The sequence below is a fragment of the Gorilla gorilla genome, chromosome 10 (genome assembly GCF_029281585.2).
Source record: "Gorilla gorilla gorilla isolate KB3781 chromosome 10, NHGRI_mGorGor1-v2.1_pri, whole genome shotgun sequence".
In the NCBI taxonomy this organism is placed as follows: domain Eukaryota; kingdom Metazoa; phylum Chordata; class Mammalia; order Primates; family Hominidae; genus Gorilla; species Gorilla gorilla.
This window is the reverse complement of record NC_073234.2, coordinates 49,660,188-49,685,083: the sequence shown is the minus strand read 5'-3', so window position 1 is coordinate 49,685,083 and position 24,896 is coordinate 49,660,188. Positions and strand designations below refer to the sequence as shown.

Genomic DNA, 24,896 nt, shown 5'->3' with positions numbered 1-24,896 from the left:
AAAACTATTCCTGTTAGGGAGTAGTGGGAGATAGCAAAGGAGGATAGATAACTGATATTTATTATAATGAAAGAAGTTCTGAGATGGGGCACCAGAGCATTTTGGTTGTGATTTTTATCCTGGCCCTGTGACTCAGGGCAAGTTGTCTGATGTCTTAGGACCCCACCTTTCCTCACCTAAAATCAAATGGACTAAATTTGTAAAATCCTTACAGCTCTGAATTCCTTAGATAATTCCTACATGGAAATGATTTCTCTGACCCCACTGTCTGTAGGATGGTGGTGTTTTTTGCGCAGCATGAAGCCAACTGGTCTATGTGGGGCAAACTTGTGGTTATGGCCTCTTTAGCCCCCTGCTGTGAGTGAGCAAGCTGACCGGCCCTCATACAGACACTACACACTGTCTTGCAACACTTAGCAATCACCACTGCTCCAGAGATCTGGAATCTCAGCAGGTGGATTTGTGGAAGGAGCTCTTGGGTATCTCATTCTCAACTTATTTAGAGTTAACTCTACTACTGTTCTCTTGAGGAGCCTCAAGGTTTAGTTGCCTTGAAGTGGACCTTGAGGGCTAAGCAAAAGGGGAAAGAACAATCTTTAGTCTTAAAAAAAAAAAATTCCTGGGTTGTTCTTATGGTGTTCACAAAACTAAAGAGAAAAAAGCAGTACCATGAGCACCCAATGAACTGCCAGCAAAGCCCTAAGCCTTTCACAGTAAACTTACCTGCTCAGGTCATTTTGTGCTTGAAACTGAATACTGCTGCTTTTGAAACCAGGGATTGATTCCTCCATTTTACTGCATGTGTTTAAATAATCCAGGACTCTTATAAACATAAATGGAAAATGGGCTTTTCAAATACCATGCTTAGAAATCATTGACTCTCGTAAGACATTACTTCAGTTTTCTTTTTAGAAGGGAATTTTTGTTTGCGACTGTTCTCACGTCTCCGTCCTTCCTGGTTTGAGCCCCTCTCAGGAGTCGCACGCAGGCCCTTCTGCTGCTGCTCTGCCTGCAGTGCTGCAGTGCTGTTGCATCAGAGGAAGTTCTCTAGGATTCCACTCCCATTTGCTTTTTCTAGTTGCTAAGCAGGCGGCACTTAGAACAGTATCTGCCCTTTGAGCTTGATGGTTGAAGAAGATACTTTTGGACTTTTATGCTGGATGGATTTTACACAACTTGATGATTGAAAAATAACTTGAAATGGAAGAACTAAAGCAGATGGAAGCGATTTTATCTACATTTTGTGTCTCCAAAGTTTGAAGTGTTTATTTTGTTTTCAGAAACTGAAATTTGAGAAGAATGACAATTTATCCTCATCTTGTCCTTGAAAGGAAGAGTTTTTCTTTGGGGAGTGGAGCTTTAGGAAGGGAAGGTGACTTGAACTGTAAGGACTTCACAGCTAATATATGCCCCTGGGTAATGTTACATAGTCCTTATTTGTTTAGAATAGAAGTTCCTTGAGGGAGTAGAATATATCCTTTTTGTCATATGTGGTTCCTAATAGTGAGTTGCATCTAAGTGAATATAATAAATAACTAGCAATTCAGGAGACTCCTGATCTTTGATCTCCCTTGGCAGATCAGTCCATGCCACAGATTTCCTGAAAAGAAAAATAAGCATGTCATGGAAGAAACTATGTGTTTTTTTTGCAAAGGTTGTGAATTAAGGTTGAGAGTGAGATGGTTTAGTCTGGCCTCTTTTTAGAGCAGTGATTGATTAATGCTGTCTGTGTTGCTGTTTCTTCCAGAGCTGACCTGTCCTGGACGCAGCATAACTAACGAAGCTGCTGCAGGATGAGAAGATGGCAGCGCGGCTGCTTGCACCACCAGGCCCTGATAGTTTCAAGCCTTTCACCCCTGAGTCACTGGCAAACATTGAGAGGCGCATTGCTGAGAGCAAGCTCAAGAAACCACCAAAGGCCGATGGCAGTCATCGGGAGGACGATGAGGACAGCAAGCCCAAGCCAAACAGCGACCTGGAAGCAGGGAAGAGTTTGCCTTTCATCTACGGGGACATCCCCCAAGGCCTGGTTGCAGTTCCCCTGGAGGACTTTGACCCATACTATTTGACGCAGAAAGTGAGTTGGAGGAGGAGGAGCAGCTGCAGATACCCGTTTCCTAACAGGCTTAGGGAGATGGGGGAGAAAGAACTGTGTCTCTTTGCCAAAGTTTGGATAAGTAGTTAACCTTTTGTTTCAGTTCTGGCTTGTGGGGATTATTTTTCATTTTAATTGCTACTAAGGGTCATTTGTGGTCTTGGCACTCATCAACTCTATTAATAAGACTTCTGATTTTGGCTCCAGGCCAGATCAGAAAAAGGGGATGTAAATGAAATGGGACTATTTAAAAGAGTCTTTAAAAGATGGGATAGTAAAAGATAGTACAGCCTCCCTCTCTCAAACACACATTCAAAATTCTATCTTTAATATAAAGATGATGTTACTATTGTGACATCAGTAGAGTAGTGTGGTGGAGATGGTGTATTTGCTCTCTTGTCTAGCTCCCTTTGTGACATTAGAGCATAGCTGCTGGGGACAGGAATAAAACTGAGTAAAGCAAACAGCCAGTGAGGACAGACCCAGGTCATTGGCCCTGTTACACAGTTGTCTGGATTGATTCTTCCAGCACTGATTCTTGCAGTAGAGTCAATTCTGTTATTCATGCAAGTAGGCAGCTCAAGTGAAAGAACTACTAATCTTCATTTGGCCAAGAGTTTCAAACTTCCTGAAAAAATATTTGACTAAATCTTCAGCTACTTTCTCATGATTATCTTCTGAAACAAGGCACCAAGTAGAGAAACAAAGCCTCCTGGGTGATCCACCAGCTAAATAATTGAATCTTGAGGACTGGCATCAGACACCGTTTTAGGGAACCCCTCATTTGACAGATTTTTTTTTTTTTTTTTTTTTTTGAGATGGAGTCTTGCTCTGTCGCCCAGGCTGGAGTGCAGTGGCATGATCTCAGCTCACTGCAACCTCCGCCTCCTGGTTTCAAGCAATTCTCCTGCCTCAGTCTCCTGCGTAGCTGGGACTACAGGCTCAGAGCAGCTACATAATAGAAAAAAGTGGAACCATTAGTCTGTTCTTTCACTGGGAAATCTAGAAAGTTTAATGAACAAAATGATATGATGTAAAGAACAGTAGATTGGAAGTAAGAAATCCTGAATCTACCATAATTTACCATGTTTATTATTTACTTTTTTTTTTTTTTGAGACAGAGTCTCGCACTGTTGCCCAGACAGGAGTGCAGTGGCGCGATCTCAGCTCACTGCGACCTCTGCTTCCTGGGTTCAAGCGATTCTGCTGCCTCAGCCTCCTGAGTAGCTGGGACTACAGTTGCCCACCACCACACTCAGCTAATTTTTGTATTTTTAGTAGAGATGGGATTTCACCATGTTGGCCAAGCTGGTCTCAAACTCCTGACCTCAAGTGATTCACCCGCCTCAGCCTTCCAAAATGCTGGGATTACAGGTGTGAGCCATCGCACCTGGCCTTATTATTTACATTTTTATTTTTTAGTAAATGTATTGTCCAAGCTACCACAGATAATTTATGGGGAAATAAATGAAGAAAAAAACCTTCTCAAAACTAGTTTGTAACTTTCAGCAAGACACTTCATCTCTCTGGACCTAAACTATTTTTTCCAACTCAAATGCAAATTAATTTCTCATTTTCTTTTTGTTTTATAGTTTTTATTTTTTATTTTTCCTTTAACTTGTATTTTAAGGTCAGGGGTACATGTGCAGGATGTGCAGGTTTGTTACATAGGTAAACGTGGGCCATGGTGATTTGCTGCACAGATCATCCCATCACCTAGGTATTAAGCCCGGCATCCATTAACTATTCTTCCTGATGCTCTCCCTCCCCCCATTCCCTACCTCTGACAGGCCCCGATGTGTGTTGATCCCTCCCATGTGTCCATGTGTTCTCATGATTCAGCTCCCACTTATAAGTAAGAATGTGTCGTGTTTGGTTTTCTGTTCCTGTGTTAGGTTGCTGAGGATAATGGCTTCCAGCTCCATCCATGTCCCTGCAAAGGACATGATCTCGTTTCTAATTTCTCATTTTCTTAAACCTGACAGGAGATATGAAAAAATATATAGAGCTAATAGTTGTTAGAGCCCAATTTTCCTTTGCATACTCTTTTTCCCTGGTTCCTGCCCTATAGACAGCCTCTTTCCATTCCCAATGCCTCAGATTTCAGTGGCCTGGCTTGAGTGTGGGGACTTAGCAAAGAGAGTGGGTCTCTGGACCTGATGGGTGTCATTCATTGGATAGGCCAAATTGTTCTTGATGGTGCTCCATTAGAAGACTGATTCTTCATGGTAGAAATTCTGACTTCAGCCTTCGGCTTCATCACAAGGGTAAATTGTTCCTGGAAAGGATAACTTTAATAATTTTTTTTGGTAATCTTGAAAAAATATATACCACCATACAGAAAAGCTCATAAAATATAAATGCATAGCATAATGATTACAAACTAACAGCATGTCAAGAAAGAACATTGCTAGCACTTTAGATATGTTCATTGTACTTTTAAATGAAAGATATTTTACTTGATTAAAAATAATATTCTTGCTCAAGTTAACTTGCAAATCTTTACCAGCAGTGCTGATACTTCTATAGGGGTGGAAAAAGTCCACCTCCATTCTCCTAGGGTGCCAGCTGGGTCTGAGAATTAAATTGACATAACATAGATTAACAGGAGAAAAGCATAATACTTGCTTTATGTAGCACAGGAACCCTCATGAAGAAATGAAGACCATAGGCTGGGCGCAATGGCTCATGCCTGTAATCCCAGCACTTTGGGAGGCCGAGGTGGGTGGATCACAAGGTCAGGAGTTTGAGACCAGCCTGACCAACATGGTGAAACCCCATCTCTATTAAAAATACAAAAATTAGCTGGGTATGGTGGCACGGGCCTGTAATCCCAGCTACTCAGGAGGCTGAGTCAGGAGAATCACTTGAACCCGGGAGGTGGAGGTTGCAGTCAGCCAAGATTGTGCTACTGCACTCCAGCCTGGGTGACAGAGTGAGAGTCTGTCTCAAAAAAGAAAAAAAGAAAGAAATGAAGACCTAAAGAAGCAGAGTCAGTTATTTATATACTGGATTGGACAAAAAAGTAGTAAATTGTGAAGAAGCAACTAAATTATGTGGGCAGGCTTAAAAGATAAGACTTATTCTAACAAGGTCAGTACAGTATTCTCTTGGTCTCACCTTCTCGCCCTTGAAGATAAGCATGTTGCCTTTCCTTCAGGTTCAGGGAGTGTCTTCCACACAGGAATTTCATCTTCCACTCTTAAGAAACAACAAGAAGGTCAGAGTGATCTTTTTGCACCCGCTGTTATACAAATGTCTTTAACTTAGTCAATATGCCAGAATAGCATATCTTAACCCCTTCACTTCTTGCTAACTAGGCCTTGTACTAAATTAGCAAGATCTCTTCTACAAGGAAGCACACTGGGAATTAACCCACAAATGAAAAAGTCATAAGGGTAGAAATGACTTTAAGAGGACATTCCTTTCCGTTTGCTCTTCAAGGGCTGCCTTAAATAATTCTTCGCAAAATAGAATCTCTTTTCTTTGCTAAATGATACCAGTGGAATCCTTTATCTTTTCCTCATAGGTCTCATTTTCTAACTGATGAATTGTCTTTGTGACTCTCACAAAAACTTGTTTCTCATTTCCTTCCCTCTTTCTCCTAGTGGGTAAGAGAGAACTCGTTTTCTATTAGTGAAGTTCTGGTTTTAGCTCGGATTTCACACTCCCAAGGGTCACAGGGCCCTAAAAGTTGTGCACCACGTTTTCGAGATACTGTTATTTATTCCAGCTGGTACTGGTTTGGCTATCATAAGTATCTGAGGTCCTTGTTGGGTTTCACACTGACTTTTTCAGCTGGTCCCTGCAAACAATCTGAATCATCCTCTCTTTGAATTGCCTCAGACTTCTCAGTGCTACTTTACATTTTCTTTGTCTCTTGGTACTTCGTTCTAATACCTCCTTTCTTTGGCTTTCTTGTTTTTCAGCTGTTTGCTACAAATAATTGTTTAAGGAACATTTAAATTTTTAAATTCAGTTTTTAAAATAGGTAATATATTTAAGTGGTTAAAAATTCAAAGGTACTTGGTAAATAAGTTTCCTTTTTACACCTGTCTCTCATCTGTCTATTTCCTATCTCCCTGCACAGGCAACCACTGATGGTAGTATCTTCCAGAGTTTCTTTATGTGTATGCAAGCAAAAACAAATATGTGTTTTATGGAACTTGAACTCCATTAAAAGCCTTTGTTCTTGTTTTTTTCCTGTTGTTTTCTTAAACCTATTGAAGTCTTAATTTTGTTTTTTGTTTTTACTTTTTATTATTATTTTTTTTTGGAGACAGAGTCTAACTCCAAGTTGGAGTGCAGTGATGCAATCATAGGTCACTGCAGCCTCAACCTCCTGGGCAACCTCCATCTCTGTCTCCCAAGTAGCTAGGATCATACGCGTGCACCACAACATCTGGCTAATTTTTGTATTTCTCCCACTTTTAAAAGTTTTTCTTGTTTAGTGAAAAATTAAGGACTTTTTCTCTGTTGCACAAAGTGCCTGTCTTCACTAAAAAAATGCTCTCCAATGCTTAATAATTTGTTGAATACAAAATGGCCATATATACTCCTAATGACTATCTTAAGTAGGCAGCCAGGAAATCTGTAGGTTAAGCTGAAACAAGGCCTTCAGAATTGACTCCTATCCCTTTTTAATTTCTTAGAACTGACAGTTGATATATGTGTCTTTTTTGTTTAATGGGTATACCATGTTAAAGTCATATAAACAAAAATTTAAATTACAAGATTGATCGATGTGTTTTTAGATAGGGCACACTCCTATTGCATTAAAAAAATTATATATGGCTGGGCGTGGTGGTTCACGCCTGTAATCCCAGCACTTCGGGAGGCTGAGTCAGGCGGATCACTTGAGGTCGGGAGTTCGAGACCAGCCTGACCAATATGGAGAAACCCTGTCTCTACTAAAAATACAAAATTAGCCAGGTGTGGTGGTGCATGCCTGTAGTCCCAGCTACTCAGGAGGCTGAGGCAGGAGAATCGCTTGAACCCGGGAGGTGGAGGTTGTGGTGAGCCAAGATCACGCCATCGCACTCCAGCCTGGGCAACAAGAGTGAAACTCCATCTCAAAAAAAAAAAAAAAAAAAAATTATATATAGCTTCCTAAAGTTCAGTTTACCTTCAATTTTTCAGGTGTACCTTTTTCTGCAAAGAGATATCTGCTTATTAGAATAATAGAAAATTATAATTTGGTAGTCTTAGACATCATCTAGTTCATCCTCCTCATTTTATAAATTTTATGAGGTGAAGTACTTTGTCAAAAGCCCACACCACTGTTGGTGGTATAACCAGGACGAGAGCTCATGCCTCCTGACCCTCCATTTATTACAACATATTTCTAGTTCCCCACTTTTCTAATTTTTTATTAGTTGATTCTCAGCCTCAATTGGCTCAGTTCTGCTGAAGCTGGGCAGGCAAATAGAAGAAAAATTAGCTCCATTTTCACTTATTCCTTAATAATCCCTGTGGTTTATAGGACAGGTCCTAAAAAGTGCAGTGGTAAGAGCAGTGCTTCTGGGGGAAAGGATTCGTGTTAGCCCCCTGTATTGTATCTTCTCAAGTGAAGGAGCTCTGAGGTGTGCTATTCCAGGGACTTGGGCTTATTATCAATACCGCCAGTTATTCAACTGGACATGTGATCTTGAGGCAATTTGTTTAACCTTTCTACCACTTGTTACTTTTTAAAGGAAGAGTATTTCCTATCTGCCATAGTCCATCCCTAACCTATGGTAGGATAGTATACAATCATGTGTCACTTAACGATGGGGATACGTTCTGAGAAATAAGTTATTAGGCCATTTCATCCTTGTTTGAATGTCACAGAGTGTACTTACACAAATCTAGACGATGTAGCCTACTGCACCCCTAGGCTATATGGTATAGCCTATTGCTCCCAGGCTACACACCTGTACAGCATGTTACCATATTGAATGCTGTAGACATTTGTAACACCATGGTATTTCTGTATCTAAACATAGCTAAACATAGAAAAGGTAATGCATTGTGCTATAGCTACAACTTTATGACAGATACAAGGTCACTGGGCAAAAAGAATTTTTCAGCCTCATAATCATTTTATGGAACTACCATCCCAAATATTGTTGACCAAAACATTGTTATGTGGTGTCTGACTATAGTGGAAAGAGTGTCTAACTGGGAATATAAAACCTTGTTTTAGTTCCGGCTTTGCTTCATGTTTGTACTTGGCCAAATCACTTTAATTTCCTTACCTACAATATTTGCAAAATAGAGTTAGACCCATATCTGTATCTTTATAATTGTATTTCACACTTTTGCCTGTCACATATTGTATTTTAGCTGTGGCAAACTACTTCCTGTTTCCTTAGTGTGGAAGACCCCTCCACCCACCCACCTTCTTCTGGTCTCCCTCTCTTCCTGTTGGAATGTACTCTGTCTTTTAGTTTTACCTTTTGATATTCTACCCACACAGGCCCAGCCCAGAGGCCTCTTTTTCCTTGTAGCCTAACTTAATTGTCTTACACTTGGAGAACTGATTACTCCTTTTAAATTTTTAAAACACATTAGGATCTCCAGTCCTACATTGGATAAGAAGTTGGTTTCAGGTTTAACTCAGGTTAGATGTGGAGGGTACCTGTGTTCCCAATAATGTTTGCAATTTTCTCCTTACTTCACTAATATTAGTGCCATCAGCTTAAGTGATACATACACACGCAGCCCTATATGAGCTCCTGGCAGAAAATCCTTGCCAAAACTGTGCTGACACACTTTCAACAGGTGTGCAGCACAGAGACCATTATGGAAGGATTTATGTTCATTAGGTGTGATTTGAAGTATTGCTAATAAGTTGTATTTCCTGCTTTTGCACAATAAGCCTAAATGCTGCTTTCTGTTTTAAATAAAAACTACATATTTTAAAACTTTGGTTTATTTTGTTGTTAAAAATTTTTTCCCAACAATATAAGGAAACAAAATGATGTTTCAGTTATTTTATTTACCAAATCAAATTGAGATAAATGCCTTTGAGACACTGGGAGGTGGGCCCTTCTCAAGGGGATGGGTCATTGATGGGCATGTATGGTCTTGTCCCCTCTCTAAGTATGGCTACCTAGAGGAGAAGGAATTTAATTAAGCATTCCTAAATCAGATTTCTCTTTTGTAGCCTTGGCAATAGACCAAAAGTTGGGAAATCTTATTTCTGATCCCATCTCTGTCTAATTCCAGGTGATCTTGGGCATGCCATTTAACCATTTAAGGTCTCAATTCCTCCAATCTAGAAAATTAAGATTATGCTAACAGCTAACATGTCACTTATTACAGGCTGCAGTATAGACCATTTCTGTAAGAAAAATCCAGGTCATCTAATTTGATTGGAATGTGGGGAAGTGACTGAGGAACAGTGGAAGATGAGGCTGGGGAGGGTGAGCTGGAGCAAATCCTGGAGGGCTTAGAATGTTAGACTCAGAGGTGTGGTGTTTGTTTGAGAAGCAGTAGAGAACTACTGAAGGTTCTGGAATGGGAGTAAGGATACGTGATGATAGCTGTGCTTAGAGAGGTGAATGGGACGACAATATGTAAGCTGGGCCAGAAGGAAAGAGAACTGAAACAGGCAGATCAGCTATGAAATAATGAAGGTCTGAGTTACAGTGGTGGGAGTGGAAATTAAGGGGATTGGATGAATTCAATATGATTTATGATAGATTATGGAGGGTTAAGGAAGGAATCGAGCATGCAATTATTCATTTGACAATTTGATAAATCGTTACTGAGTGTTTTCTATATGCCGGGGCTCTGTTCCGTGCCCTTGGGAACAAAACAGACAAGCCATATACATTGTTGGAACTTAGTTTTTTTGTTAGGGAAACACATAACAAACAAATACGGAAATAAAATTATTACTGATAATGATACGTGCATTAATAAAGATAACATGTTCCAGCTACTTTAGAGGCTTATGGTGCTCTAATTTGGTACAGAGACTAAACTTGGAGAATCCAGAAGAATCAAAGATTATATGGTCTCTCAAATATTCAGTATCTTAAATAGGCCTTCAGCAAGTACTAAATTGTAATCTTTAAAAGAGCCAATTTTGAGAGCATTTGCCCCTCTTGGATTTTTACACAGACAGAAATAAAATATACTTGAGCATCAGTGTGAGCTATTGGGGTGCTTACAAAGAAACCCAGCATTTTCTCCAGGTTTAACTCGGGTTAGATATGGAGGGTACCTGTGTTCCCAATAATGTTTGCAATTTTCTCCAGTCTTAAGTTCTCATGCAAGTACTAAGCTGTGATTCCATAGTTCTGAGCCACATAGGGTATAGACATAGACAGCTTTTACCTGAATTCTAGGATGTGTGTTATTAGCCAGTCACCTCAGCCATAAAATTCCACCGATTGGTAATTTTAGGAATTAGTTTCTGTTGGTTTCTCCAGGGTGTGATTTGTGCAATCTTCTTATCATAAGAAAAATTTACCTGTGGAATGGGACTATTTAATAATGGCCATTTAAATGTTAAAGAATGTTTCAAGATTATGATAATATCGATAATCTCTGACAATAATTAAACATATTTTAAGTGCTTTCTTAGTTAAGGAGAGAAAACTGTGTTATTATTTTACAGAGGGATGCTTCTCTTTTGAATTGTTTCCAAATTGACAAATGAGTTGTAAATGTTTCTTTACATATAACACTATTTGACACAACTTAAGATCAGGATTGTCCCATCATATGACAATTTCTGCTAACTCTGATTTTACCAGAAGAATTTTTGATACAAGCTCTGAAGATGCATTTCTATTCCAGACACTGTTGAGCCTGCAAAGTTTGGCCTATGGAACCAAGTTGGAATAAAAGATTCTGCTGATTTCAGAGAATAGGGTGCCCCATCTACTGTTCAAGACCAATCCCTCACCCCTGTCTTTGACCCTGTGCCTTTCTACCTCCTCTGGAATTTCACTCCTTTGGTTACCCTCTCTCTTTTCTGTATTTTCCGTCTTTCCTCTCGTATAGGTTCCTTTCCCATAGTCTGTAAACACACTCAAAGCCTCTCCCATCCTAATGAATCCTCACTTGACCTCCTGTCCCCAGGTAGTCTAATCGCTTCCCATGCCACTGAAAATTGTAAAGAGGAGCGTTTACTCACCACATACACATATCTACCCACTCCTCCATCCTTGAAGCCTGACTGCATCCTCACCCCTTTCATGATATTATAAGATCTTCCCAATAACATCTCAAATGGCCAAGTCTAAGATTTTTTTTTAAGTTCTTAACTCACTAAACCTCTCTGCAGTGTTTGACACCATTTATTATTCCCTGACTCTTATATCTCTTTACTTCCTTGGCCTAATTTTCTTTTTATCTCAAATGTTTCCTTCTCTTTCATGTTCTCAACCTTTCCCTAAAATGTTTATATTCCCCCAGATTCAATTCTTGGCCCATGTTCCTCTCAGTTGGCACATTCTCCCTGGATGATCTCATCCAGCCTCAGTTCGAGGACTCCTGACTCTAGCCTAGCCTAGAATGTTCCTTAAATATTCAACACCTTGCCAGTCATCTGTTTCTGGATTTTCCCACAGGTTACTCAGTATATTCAGAATTGAACTCATTTTCTTCCCCTCAAACCTGCTTATCTTCTTTTATCTACTTTCCTAGTTGATGGCACCAGCAAAATTCTAGATATCATTTTTGACTCCCCAATTTTCTTCAGTCCCTGAGGATTGCCAATACTAGGGATATCTCAGTATAATGATGCATGCTTTCACAAGTATGAAAGAGTTGTGGCTCCAGAAACATTAACTTGCTTCCTCAAGTTCCCTCAACTAATATGTGGTAGAGTCAGGTTTCTGTTCCAGGGATCTGTGAATTTCACCTTCGTGGTCTTTTTTCCATGCCCTGCTGTCTATATAGAGCATATTGCAGAATGATTTTTTTTGGTTTTGTTTCCTATCATTTTTAGAGAATTTTCTATCATTTTGCATTGCCTCAATATGAAGTTAGTATAGTCAGCCCTCCATACCCATGGGTTCCACGTTTAAGAATTCAACCAACCGAAAATATTTGGGGAAAAAAGCACATCTGTACTGAACATGTACAGACATTTTTTTCTTGTAATTATTCCCAAACAATATAGTATAACTATTTATAAAGCATTTACATTGTATTAAGTATTATAAGTAATCTAGAGATGATTTAAAATTTACTGGAGGATGTGCATAGGTTATGTGCAAATACAATATCATCTTATGTCAGGGATTGAGCATCTGTGGATTTTGGTATCCCTGGGAGTCCTGGAGCCAATCCCCCGTGGATACTGAGGAACAACTGTATGTTGTTGTGTTTAGTTCATTTGTTTCATACCATACCTTCAGCATGGTATCTGAGACATAGAAAAGGAGAGAAGACTTTTCAAACTAAAATTAGTGAATTTTTATGGGTAGATGAGCTAAGGGGTAGAAAAGTGACCGTATAGTTTCAACTGGGCACCCAGAAGAAAGTTGGATATAGTTAAATGTTAGGTGATTTTAGCTATAGTATTTCTTTATGAAAGAAGAGATTCATACATTCAACAAACATGTATGAACTGTCTACGTTGTGCCAGATAGGCATCACATTATGTACTGTGCTTGCTAAGCTGAGAAAATCATAGTAGATGGAAGATAAACCCCTCCCCTTCACGGATCTCAGGGTCCAGTGAGAGATACTGGTATGTAAACCTCAATAACAATATTCTGTGTTAACTGCTCTAATAGAAGTAAGTACAAGTGTTATAGGGACACACAGGAGGGAAGGACAATTCTATTGAAGAGAGTTGAATGGGGCTGTCTTCATAGAGGATGTGAACTTTGACCTGGACCTTTAAATATTAAAGTATGGTTAAAAAAAAAATTCACCTGTCAGAGAAGAGATGAGAGAGTAGTTCAGGTGTGAGGAACAGTGCATATAAAGGCCGAGAGACATGACACAGGTTTAATTGTTTAAAATAGTGAGTGTAGCTGTAACTGAAGCACAGAGTGTGGTTTGGTAAGACAGGAGATAAAGCCTAGAGGCAGGTTGGAGCCAATGAGTGCATCCTAAGGGGTTTTGTTTTCTCTCACTTCCAGAGCTCCCAGGTTGGAAATAACCTTTGGGACCCATTTTGAGCTAGTGCAGCCTTGCTCTGGATTCTTGCTCTAACTTGTGCACAAGTGTCCTGCAGGCTTGTGCCAAGTATGTGGATCCAAATTAACAGAAATATTAGCCCCTTCTTGTCATCTTCTTCTTTTTTTTTTTTTTTTTTTTTGAGAGAGTCTTGTTCTGTCAGCCAGGCTGGAGTGCAGTGGCACAGTCTCGGCTCACTGCAACCTCCGCCTCCCGGGTTCAAATGATTCTCCTGCCTCAGCCTCACTAGTAGCTGGGATTACAGGTGCACGCCACCACGCCTGGCTAATTTTTTTGTATTTTTAGTAGAGACGGGGTTTCGCCATGTTGACCAGGCTGGTCTTGAGCTCCTGACCTCAGGTAATCCACCCGCCTCGGCCTCCCAAAATGATGGGATTACAGGCGTGAGCCACTGCACCTGGCCAGCCCATTCTTGTCTTCTAATGGCCACTCCGTGTTTGGAGCCAAAGAGCTGAAGGAGTGGCAGTATTGTGTGATAGCAGCGGCAGCATCATAACCACATTTAACGAGTGCCTGTTCTGTACCAGCCACTGTGTTAAGGACTCCTTATGACCCTTCATTTAATCTTTATAACAACCTGATAAAATTGGAATAGTGATTGATGGCACCCACTTTATCAATAAGAAAACTGAGCCTTAGCAACCTTAACATAAGTTGCCTAAGATCATGACAGCTATTGAGTGACAGAGCTGGGTATTGAATCCAGGTCTTTCTGGCCTCAAAGCCTGTAAACCACTCTGCTTTGCTGCTTTCTAAGAGAGAGGAGAGTGAGAATAGATTCTAGAATATGAATTCAGTAAATAGAGGGGTTAATACGCTTTACGTAATAAGCCTGCATTTTGCTCTTGCTTAGAGCAACTGTAGTCTGTGCACTTTAAGAGGTTAAAGTAGAAGGTGATCAAAGTCAAATTTATATTGAAGGACAACAAGGAAGAATGGCCATGGAGGACGGTCAGACCTGCCCTGCCCTGGGAAGCAGCATTGTGCTGGCTCAGAATTGAAGCAGGTGCACAGTGCTGCTGCTCTGCCAGGTATGGCTTCCTGTGACCAGAACGTGAGCAGGAAGGGTGGCAGCTACTCCAAATGTAGGTTGGAGAGCATGGGGTTACAAGGTCAAAGCAAATGAAGAAGTGTATGCAGAAGCACCTGGAAAACTAAAGCCACAGGCAGATGTGGTGCTAGCGTTATCTTCATCAAACTGAACTTGGAGAAAAGACCATAAACAGCACATGTAGGGGGTTCCGTTTTGCCACAGTTAAAGTTATTAAGTAGAGGAGATTCGTTCATTGATCTGAGGGTTGGACCAGATGACCTGGTGCAGTAAAAAGAGTTTAGAACTAGAAGCCAGGAGATCTAGTCCCTGGCAACTCCCCCGCCCCCCTCCTGCTCACTAGTGCTGTGACCTTAGTTTAGGCAGAGCATTCTGTGCTTGGTTTCTTGTTTGTGAAACGAATAGTTAGATTTGAGTAATAGTTTTGAAGCTTTTTAAAACTGTAGTATGCCATGATAATTAAGAGTATAGGCTTTGTAGTTAGATTGCCTCAGTTCATTGCTAAATTTCACCACATAATAGCTGTGTTGTCTTGGGCAAGTTACTTAACCTCCTGCCTCAATTTTATCATCTGTAAAATAGTACCTACCTCATAGAGTAGTTGTGAGACAATTATTATATTAAGTATCTTAGTAGGGTGCCTGCCTGCCACATAGTAAATGCTTAATAAATATTGAATTTTATTATTTCTTCAAATAGACTCATAAGTAAAATTATCGGTTACTAAGAAGGAATTTTTAAAATACGGGATTTAGTGGTCTCTTTTGCTCCGTTCTCAGTATAGTGTAATAGAGGCGTGGAAAACGATGGTTCTAAATAGTCACACAGCTCAAATAGAAGTACATACCTAGGGAAGAATTTTGCTGGTGTCTTTATGTCCTGCTTTGGTTTAGTATTTCTAAGGGGAGCTGGATAGTACCAGGACACGGGTACTCTGGAAATGCATTCCAGTTATGCCTTTGCTGGAGACTTTCCTGGGACACACTGGGGCTATATAATATAACCTATATTGTAATTTTACTTGAGGAATTCACTAGGCAGATTAGCATAAATCAGGATTCTTTTCAACATGGCATAGTCATTTTTACATAACAGGTCATTTGTTTCTGAACAGCTTCCTAGCCTGATATAGAATCTGTTTAGATTCTGCATTATATTTTCCGTTATTAAACCAGGGAAATTTTGAAAAGACACTTATTTGTTGCTTGCTATATTGGCTGTATGCATACTCAGAAATGAATGCCAAATTGCTGTTGATTAATGAACAACTGGCCAGTTGCCTAGTTCAGAAAGAGGTGCATAGGCCTGGGGGAATAAAGTACATATATTTTGTTTAGGCAGGCAAGAATTTAAGGCCAGAGAAGTTGGCTAAAAATGAGAGGACCACTTAGTTCTAGAGATCAAAACAGTTAAGATCTAGGGACAGTCATAAGTCATTGCCAGTAATAGTTATAGTCAGATAGACTCAAAGTTTCCCAGCTGCCCTCTTGTTGATTAGCTAAACCTCTGAGCCCCTAGGTGTTCATTATAGCCAGAAGCTCATCAGATGCCTGCAGATTACCTTTGCCCTAGTTGAGATGTTGACCTCTCAGGATGGGGAGAATTGGTTGAGTGAAGAGCTGCTCTCCTGGGCCGTGTGTTTCACAGCAAACCAGGGACTGGATAATAAATATTTCTCGAAGAAGCTTTCTCTTCTATGATATTCTCCACCCCTGCATTGAGTACTCTTCTATATAAAGTCTTTTCATACGTATGCATCCTTTATTGTTTTGTTTTATTTTATTTTATTTTATTTTATTTTATTTTATTTTATTTTATTTTATTTTACTAAGACAGGGTCCTGCTCTGTTTCCCAGGCTGGAGAGCAGAGCTCACTGCAGTTTCAACCTCCTAGGCTCAAACGATCTTCCCACCTCAGCTTCCTAAGTAAGCTGGGTCTACAGGCACATGCCACCATTCCCAGCAAATTTTTTTTATTTTTTTTGTAGAGATGGAGTTTTGCCATGTTGCCCAGGCTGATCTCGAACTCCTGGGCTCAAGCAATCTTCCCATCTTGGCCTCCAAGAGTGCTGGGATTACAGGATTACAGATGTGAGCCCATCCTGTTTTTTTTTAATTGACACTTTTTGTGTGGCTAAAAAAATTATTTCAGTCTTGGGATGGGGTGGAGACATGCTAATAAACTAGCTGTACTGCAGTACTGTGATGACTGTGTGCGTTTATTGTTTTGCATTTGCAGTATGCTAGGATTTGTTTGGTACGTATATGAACGTGCTCTACCTGGCCTTGCACAGTGTTCCTTCCCCTAATAGTGGGCCCCAAAGAGAAGATATCTTACCCTGAGTTAACAATGGCAATGCTTCTACATTGTGTGCTCCAAGCCCCACGTTGCTAATTAGAAATGAAAAGCCTGTGCTTTTCAGAAGGCTCATTTTATGCCACATGACACATTTATTAATACTCCATGCCATAACTCATTAAGAACTGTTCTACCGCTCTTAATGGACCTTGTGCTGAAACACATTCAGTGGCTGTTGTTGTAAACTGATATTTCCCCTTGGGCAGTAACCGCAATCCAATTTCAGTTTCCCTTTTAACTCATTTACTTCACAAAGATCTAATTTGAGAGAGATTAGGTAAAATATTATTGGACTTCATGGGCACCAAGTGATTGTTGTTTAGGAAGTATTGTAAAAACCCAAAACTTGCTGTCCTTTCCACTATATCTAGGCTTTGAAGGATCTGGCGTTAGAGCGTAGTGTTGAACGAGAGAGGACAAATGTCCTTTTCTGGATTCCCACCAGAAGTTTAACAGTGATTACAAACGTTTAATCAGCCATATGAAACATATATACATATATCTCTCTCAAAGTCAACCCATCACCAGTCATTCCTTTCCATTCTCCCATATTCACTGTTCTCCTGAGAACAGGGGATAAAAGTAGGGGAGATAGTGCAGGGAAAAGCATTGTGTGATGCAGTTCTGCCTTGGGGCTGCTCTATGCTCCCCCCTGCTGACATAAGTATGGTACTATCAAGCACTGTTGACCTGGACTTGACAGACTTCAACATAAGGAAGCAGAATAACTAACTCAAGAGAGTTCTACAAGGATAAAATGTGAGAGAATACATAATAATAGGCTTTCTCCTCAAATTTATGGTTTGCTGCTTTGTTGCACTTAATCCTGGATGCTCTGTGAATTGTCTAAATCGTAGAATTACAGATATCAGTGCTGGAAAGGACCTGAGTATGCCCATCAGGCAGCCCTCTCTCTTATTTTATAGATGAGGAAAATGAGATCTAGAGACATGCAGTGGCCCAGCCAGGCCATACAGTTAGGTAGAGGCAGGGAAGAAGGAGAACACAAATGTTTTAGCACATGACCTGAGAGATGATCTAGTGGTTCCCCAAATCTGGTGAGCACAGATTCCTGGATTCTGCACACTTATTTAATAGAACACCTGGAGAAGGGATTTGTGACTGTGTTTTTTAAAAAGCTACTCAGCGTAGGCCGGGCGTGGTGGCTCACGCCTGTAATCCCAGCACTTTGGGAGGCTGAGGCAGGTGGATCATGAGGTCAGGAGATTGAGACCATCCTGGCTAACACGGTGAAACCCCGTCTCTACTAAAAATACAAAAATTAGCTGGGCATGGTGGCGGGCACCTGTAGTCCCAGCTACTCGGGAGGCTGAGGCAGGAGAATGGCATGAACCCAGGAGGCGGAGGTTGCAGTTAGCCGAGATCACACCGCTGCACTCCAGCCTAGGCAGCAGAGCGAGACTCCGTCTCCAAAAAAAATAAATAAATAAATAAATAAATAAATAAAGCTACTCACCCCAGGTGCAGTGGCTCACAGCTATAATCATAATCCCAGCACTTTGGGAGGTCAAGGCAGGAGGATTGCATGAGGCCAGGAGTTCGAGACCAGCCTGGACAACATAGCAAGACCCTGTCTCTACAAAAAATAAAAATGATAAGACAAAATAGAAAGCTAGTCAGATGATTGTTATGCAGTCAGTCTGGACTTAGTCAGGAACTAGTATTAGTGTATTCCCTGGGGCAGATCAGCTTTGCCATCTGTTTTTGTATGGCCCACAAGGTAAGAGTAGTTTACATTCTTAAATGGTTGGTTGTGTGAAAATGACACGAAATTTAAATATCTGTGTCCATAAAGTTTTACTGAAACACAGCCACTCTTCTTGGGTTGCATGTTGTCTATGGCTACTTTTACACCACAGTTACAGGGGTAAGTTGTTTTAACAGACACTGTATGGCCTACAAAGCCTGCAGTATTGACTGCCTGTGCCCTTTCAGAAAAAGCTTGCTGGTGCCGGGTATATTACTTATCTCTTTCTCGTGTAACTACTGCAAGCCCCAGTATTAAAAGGGAAATTCCTAAGCTTTGAGTACTTGTGTTTGTCCAAAGACTATCTTGCCTGTCTTTTTTTTTTTTTTTTTTTTTTTTTGAGACGGAGTCTCGCTCTGTTTCCCAGGCTGGAGTGCAGTGGTGCAATCTTGGCTCACTGCAACCTTTGCCTCCTGGGTTCAAGCGATTCTCCTGCCTCAGCCTCCAGAGTAGCTGGGACTACAGGCACGTGCCACCATGTCAGGCTAATTTTTGTATTTTTAGTAGAGATGGGGTTTTACCATATTGGTCAGGCTGGTCTTGAACCGCTGACCTCGTGATCCACTCACCTTGGCCTCCCAAAGTGCTGGACTTATAGGTGGACTATCTTGCTTTTCAAAAAAGATCCACTGTGAAAAACTGCATGCAAATTATCTGTAAATCTAATTATTTCAATAATAAAACGTGTTATTATAATACAATTTCCTACTAAAGTATGGGAGATTTACCTTCATTTCAGGAGTTTAGTGTGCTAGATGTTTATTTTTGTTAATAGAAGAACTGTTTTTATACTTGATGAAGATATAAGATGTAAATATTTAGAAAGGGGTGATGGTAAATGAGTTTTATTTTAAGTGCAACACTCAGTACCCAAATTAATTAGGAAATTTCTATTTCACACATCAAATGTCCTTAGTAAAGCCTTCTGCTTACAAAATCATAGTTTCTGAATTCACTAAAGATGCTTAGTTTCCCCCAGAATCATCAGTCTCCCACTTGACAGCTCATGACTGATCCTAATTCAGAATCCTACTACCTCCTAGTTTTTCTTCAACCAAGGTGTAACAGTTTCCATTTCCTAATGGCTTCCTTTTGTTTTTCTTCTTCTCCTTTTCCCTCACCTAAAACAACACAAGCATTTGTTCATGAACCAATCAACAGACATTTATGAAGCACCTGCTGTATGCCAAGCACTGCAGGCACTGATTCAGTGATAGGAAATACCCTCCATGCTACCTCTAGACCTATATTTCCATCACGACCAAACCAAGAGACAAGAAAAATGGAAAGTATAGAGTACATTACTTTTAAAAATCCTGCCAGGCGCGGTGACTCACGCCTGTAATCCCAGCCCTTTGGGAGGCTGGGGCAGGTGGATCATCCGAGGTCAGGAGTTCAAGACCAGCCTGGCCAACATGGTGAAACCCTGTCTCTACTAAAAATACAAAAAAATTAGCCGGGCGTGGTGGCGGGTGCCTGTAATCTCAAGTACTGGGGAGGCTGAAGCAGGAAAATTGCTTGAACCCAGGAGGCGGAAGTTACAGTGAGCCGAGATTGCGCCATTGCACTCCAGCCTGGGCAACAAAAGCAAAACTCTGTCTCAAAATAATAATAATAATAATAAATAATAAATAAAAATCCTGTTGCCTGTCTCCTAAGGAGAGGTTTTGTAGGTGATATTGTAAAGGCCTGGCCCGGTGGTTTTTAGGTCTTGGGGCATGGGCCAGTGCTTCTTTCATTGTTGCTTAGCTGCCCTATCTACCCCGGGGACTCAAATTTCTCATTCACCAGAGAATTTGTCTCCCACACCAACTTCATTCTTTGCCATGTTGCCACTGAACTGCCTCCCAATCTGGCACAGTAGAAGCTGTTGAGAGGCTCGAAGCTCGGCATAACATGCTGCTCTTTGCTGCGTGACCTTTGATAGGTGGTGTTCCTCTCCTGAGCTTTTGTAAAGTGTATAGAGGATAATAATTCCTCCTTCACCCATACTTCATGGGAACCTCATGAGGTTGAATGAGGAGGTTATTTAAAGGCTATTTTCATAGAGGGAGTTGCTATAGAAACACAGAGAGGTACAAGTACTTCAGAGAAGGGGTTTGGGGGAAGCCCTGGGCTGTTTGTTTCTTTGAGAAGCCAAGATATGGAAGAGCTATAGCTCAGCCCTCGATATGTTTCAGGTGAACCCTAGGTCTCCTACTTCTCTTTGCTTTTAGGATTAGGCTTTTTCTGCAGCATATCCCACCAGAACCAGTATGCTCCATTACAGGAAGAATTTCACTGCAGTACAATGTCAAACACTAGGGATGGTGTAGTGGGCGTTTGTAGAATGAATCTAGCTCAATACTTTTCCATTGGGAAGAAAATGACGTGACTCTGGTAGATTAGGAAAGGAAAGAATAGAAGGTAAGAAAAGAACTTTAAAAAACATCAACTAATACTGTGCATTGGGAGTACATAGGCTGATCATTATTTTGGAACTGTGGAGGGAAGCATAAGATTGGTTCCTGCCCTCAAAGAACCAAAAACCTAATTGTAGGGGATGGAGGTTAAAAAAAAAAAAGGTGGGGGCTTTTCATAAATGACCTGTATCAGGTTAAGAAGGACCTCTATTACTAGTTTGTTGAGTACTTTTATTATGAAAGGTGTTGAATTTTGTCATGCTTTTTTCTGCATCTATTAAGATGATCATGTGGTTTTTCTCCTTTATTAATATGTTGCATTACATTGGTTGATTTTCAAATGCTAAACTATCTTTGCATTCCTGGGATAAATCCCACTTGGTCATGGTGTGCAACCCTTTTTATATGCTACTGGATTTGGTTTGCTGGCATTTTTGTTGAGGCTGTGTGTGTCTATATTCATAAGGGATGTTAGTATAGAGTTTTCTTATGATGTCTTTGGTTTTGTATCAAGGTAATACTGGCCTTTAGAATGAGTTTAGAAATGTTCTATTCTCTTCTATTTTGTGGGAGAGTTTGTTTAATTCTTTAAACATTTGGTAGAATTCATCAGCAAAACCATCTGGTCCTGGGCTCTTCTTTGTGGAGGTTCATTTTTTAATGCAAGGTACAGAAGAGTATTTATGGAACAATCCCATGTGAGAGAGAGACTTTTTAAGGACATAGATGTATGCTTTTATTGACATAGAAAATTTCTAGAAGGATATACAAAAAAACTGGCATCGAAGGTTATCATTAGGTAATGAGATGGAACTTGGTCTTATGTTCCTTTTTTCTTTTAAAAAAATTATGATCATGCATTGCTCCAAAATTTAAAAATAAAAAACTACTTGAAATGACTAGCATTTATTTGGCCATTTGCTCTTTCACTCACACAGTGAGATGTTAGGACTGTGTATCTGCCCCTGGCCTGTCTCCTTAGGAACCTGCAGTCTAGTAGGCCCTTGCATCTCTCAGCTTCACAGTCTGCTCTCCCTCTTCCCTATTTTATTCTCCATCAACACTGAATTACTGGTCAATTCCCTGAAAAAAACCTGCAGCTACATGCTACTATGCTTTCATACATGTGATTTTTGTTCCCTTACCTTTCCATCCCTTCTCACTAAATCTGCCCAATTAATTTTTCTTAATTCTTGTTTATCCTTTAAAGCCCCTTCCAAATATTAGTTACCTTCCTTTGTGAACTTCCCAGCTCACTCTCTTTTTTATTTCCCAGCCAAGGGGAAAAAAATCTCTCCCTCCTGCTGCCTCTCATACATTATGCATATTTTTGTTATTGAACTTTGTACTTACCCTGCATCATAATTACTAGCTCACATATGTGTCTTCCCTAAAAGTACAGTTTTATTCAGTGTTGTGTCCTGGTAATTAGCACAATGCTTGGCACAGAATAGATGCTCAAAAATATTTTAATTCAATTGAATTTGGAACACAGGGCATTCTGGGTAGAATGAGCCACATAAACAAAGGCCAACATTATGAATTATGAGAACCTGTTCCGAGGACATGAGCTAGTTTGGCTAGATGGGAACATTCATGCTGGGAAATATGATTTAATTATTTTGGCAAGGCTGATATTGGGGGCTCTTGAAAGCCATATAAAGCAGATTGAATATTGGTAAGTAAATATTGATTGAATGAAGAACATTTCTCACTTCCTTCCAGTCTTTGCTGAAATCTCTCTTCTCAATAGGCTTATCCTGACCACCTCCTTTAAAACTGTTGCCTCTCTATTCACCCATCCCCTGACTCCAGCATTCTTATCTTCCTCTCCCTGTTCTTCCTCCTTTTCCCATAGCACTTGTCATCTTCTGTGTAGCACAGCCTATATGATTTACTCATTCATTACAGTTTTTATTTATTGTCTGTCTTTCCCACTAGAATTTAAACTCTTCGGGCCAAGACTATCTTGTTCACTGACCATTCCCAAGCACCTAGAACACTGTCTGACACATAGTAGGTGTCCAGTCAATATTTGTTGAGTGAATGAATCCTAAATTAATGAACTTCAGTATCGTGTACAGAGCTGGCATAGAAGCTTAGGTATGATTCAAATGGCCTGTTTCTGAAAGAAACAAGTTTATTCTGTAAAACTGCCAAGATTGCACCAGCTATTTGTTTTGTAATCTGGGCAGGGCAGAGGGAGGGAGGTGGGGCAAACATTGTGTTAAGTTTGCTTGTTTAAAAACCAAGTTGGGAAGTAAAAAGTATTAAAGACTTTTGAGTTTATGTATTCCTTACCTAGAAATCATTGTTTCATGTGGTGACTCATACCCATGCTTTAATAATTTCTCTCTTTTTCTTTCTCCACAGACCTTTGTAGTATTAAACAGAGGGAAAACTCTCTTCAGATTTAGTGCCACGCCTGCCTTGTACATTTTAAGTCCTTTTAACCTGATAAGAAGAATAGCTATTAAAATTTTGATACATTCATATCCTTTTCGGCAAATGTGGAGTGAGTGCGGCAATTGCATGGTTGCTTGTTTACCTTTCCAATATTTGACAACTGGATTATATGTTAGGTTTTTTACTGATAGTGTAGTTAACTAGCCCATCAGTCAGAGGTTTAAGAGTGAACTCCTGCCACATCCCAAGCTAAGCTTCAGCAAATTATTATTTTTTTTCTTAGGATGATATTGTGGGAATCTGAAATTTTGTTGGTATCATTGTACGGACAAATTAAAATAACCTTTGTTGAAGTCTTAACTTTATTTAGTACTCAGACTTCAGTGATTTCATTCTATGGCCAACTATTCAGCTTAATATATTAAAAGCCATTATTAGAGGTTTTTGAAAGTCCTTCTTGAGTTACAAATAGTTGGATGAATGCTTTAGAAATCAGCTTTGAATTTTTAAAAATTTTTTTGAGCAGTGAGCTTAGAAAGTGAGATAGTTCTCAGATGAAATAACCTCCTTGTTACAGAGGTTTAGCTGCAGATTGTAGGATAAATAGGAATTTTTTCTGGTATTTTTACTCACCTTAAATAGAAAAATGCCAATTTATTCAAGTGGCCTGAGTTACACCTTGTTAACATATGAGAGTGCATGCGGCAAATGAAAAATTATTTGATGGATTTAGTGATGTTGCATGGTGGCTTGAGACTTCCATGGCTGGTTAATATTTAACAGCATGTAGTCCCATGCTTCGAAGATTATTGTATCCTCCAAGTAGGATGAGGAAGCCAGCAGTGGCAACTTGGTGAATTGGTTTAGAAGCTTTTGCCACATTTTATTAACTCTTAAGAATTTAGCAACATGGTTGTGAAATCTGTAGTTTATAAGCAACACACTTCTGAAACCTGAAAGTTTATAAGGAAATAAATAATTCACAATGGACTTCTTCCTTTCTGTTGGATCAGAAGATGGAGTGTTTTTTCTCTTCTGGTTCCAAAAAGCATGAAGACAAATCCAGCTGTAATGAAGAAAAAAAATCCAGCTGTAAGAAATATTTTCTCTTTTTAAAACTCCACTGGTAGAATAAAGATAGTGAATGCCATTAACAAGAGAGAGTGAATTAGTGGCAAGTGGGATATGGCTCCCAGGCCTGTTAAGTGACAATTAGAGTTTGAGTAACTTGTGCTGACCTAAAATAGTTTAATTTTTCTCAGAGACAAGAACAGAAAGGCCTGAGAAAAATTCTGGATGGAAATGAAATGGCAGTATGGTTTGCTATCCATAAACATTCCTGGACACTTTCAGAATGGATTTTGCTCTATTACCTAGTCTTCAGAAGTGTGGTGGTGCAGATGTCCTTGAAATCTTTACCTAACATGCCACAGCTGGTTTCCCACATGGGACATATTCAACACATATGGGCTGTATTGGCTGATGCCTTGCCCCCAAAGACAATTCAGCCCTTCAGAAGGACTAGGGAAGGCTGGGTATGATGGCTCAGGCCTGTAATCCTAGCACTTTAGAAGGCTGAGGATGTAGGATCACTTGAGCCCAGGGCTTCAAGACCAGCCTGGATGACATAGAGAGACCTTGTCTCTTAAAAAAGAACAACAACTATG

General features: G+C 40.1%; 1 protein-coding gene across 3 annotated transcripts in view; it reads left to right on the top strand.

The window, feature by feature from the left end:
• The window catches only part of SCN8A (sodium voltage-gated channel alpha subunit 8), a 216,870-nt gene that overhangs the window by 69,422 nt on the left and 122,552 nt on the right, over window positions 1-24,896 (top strand). For 2 of the 3 annotated variants that reach the window (XM_063693978.1, XM_055357183.2), the window contains exon 2: window positions 1,748-2,077. Coding sequence is in view for 1 of the 3 variants with exons in the window: in XM_063693979.1 (XP_063550049.1) it covers window positions 1,802-2,077; window positions 23,197-23,315 (395 nt within the window). In the remaining 2 variants the exon portion in view is untranslated. Of the gene's footprint in view, window positions 1-1,747; window positions 2,078-23,196; window positions 23,316-24,896 lie in introns of all 3 variants that reach the window. The other variant, XM_063693979.1, reaches the window with a different exon arrangement.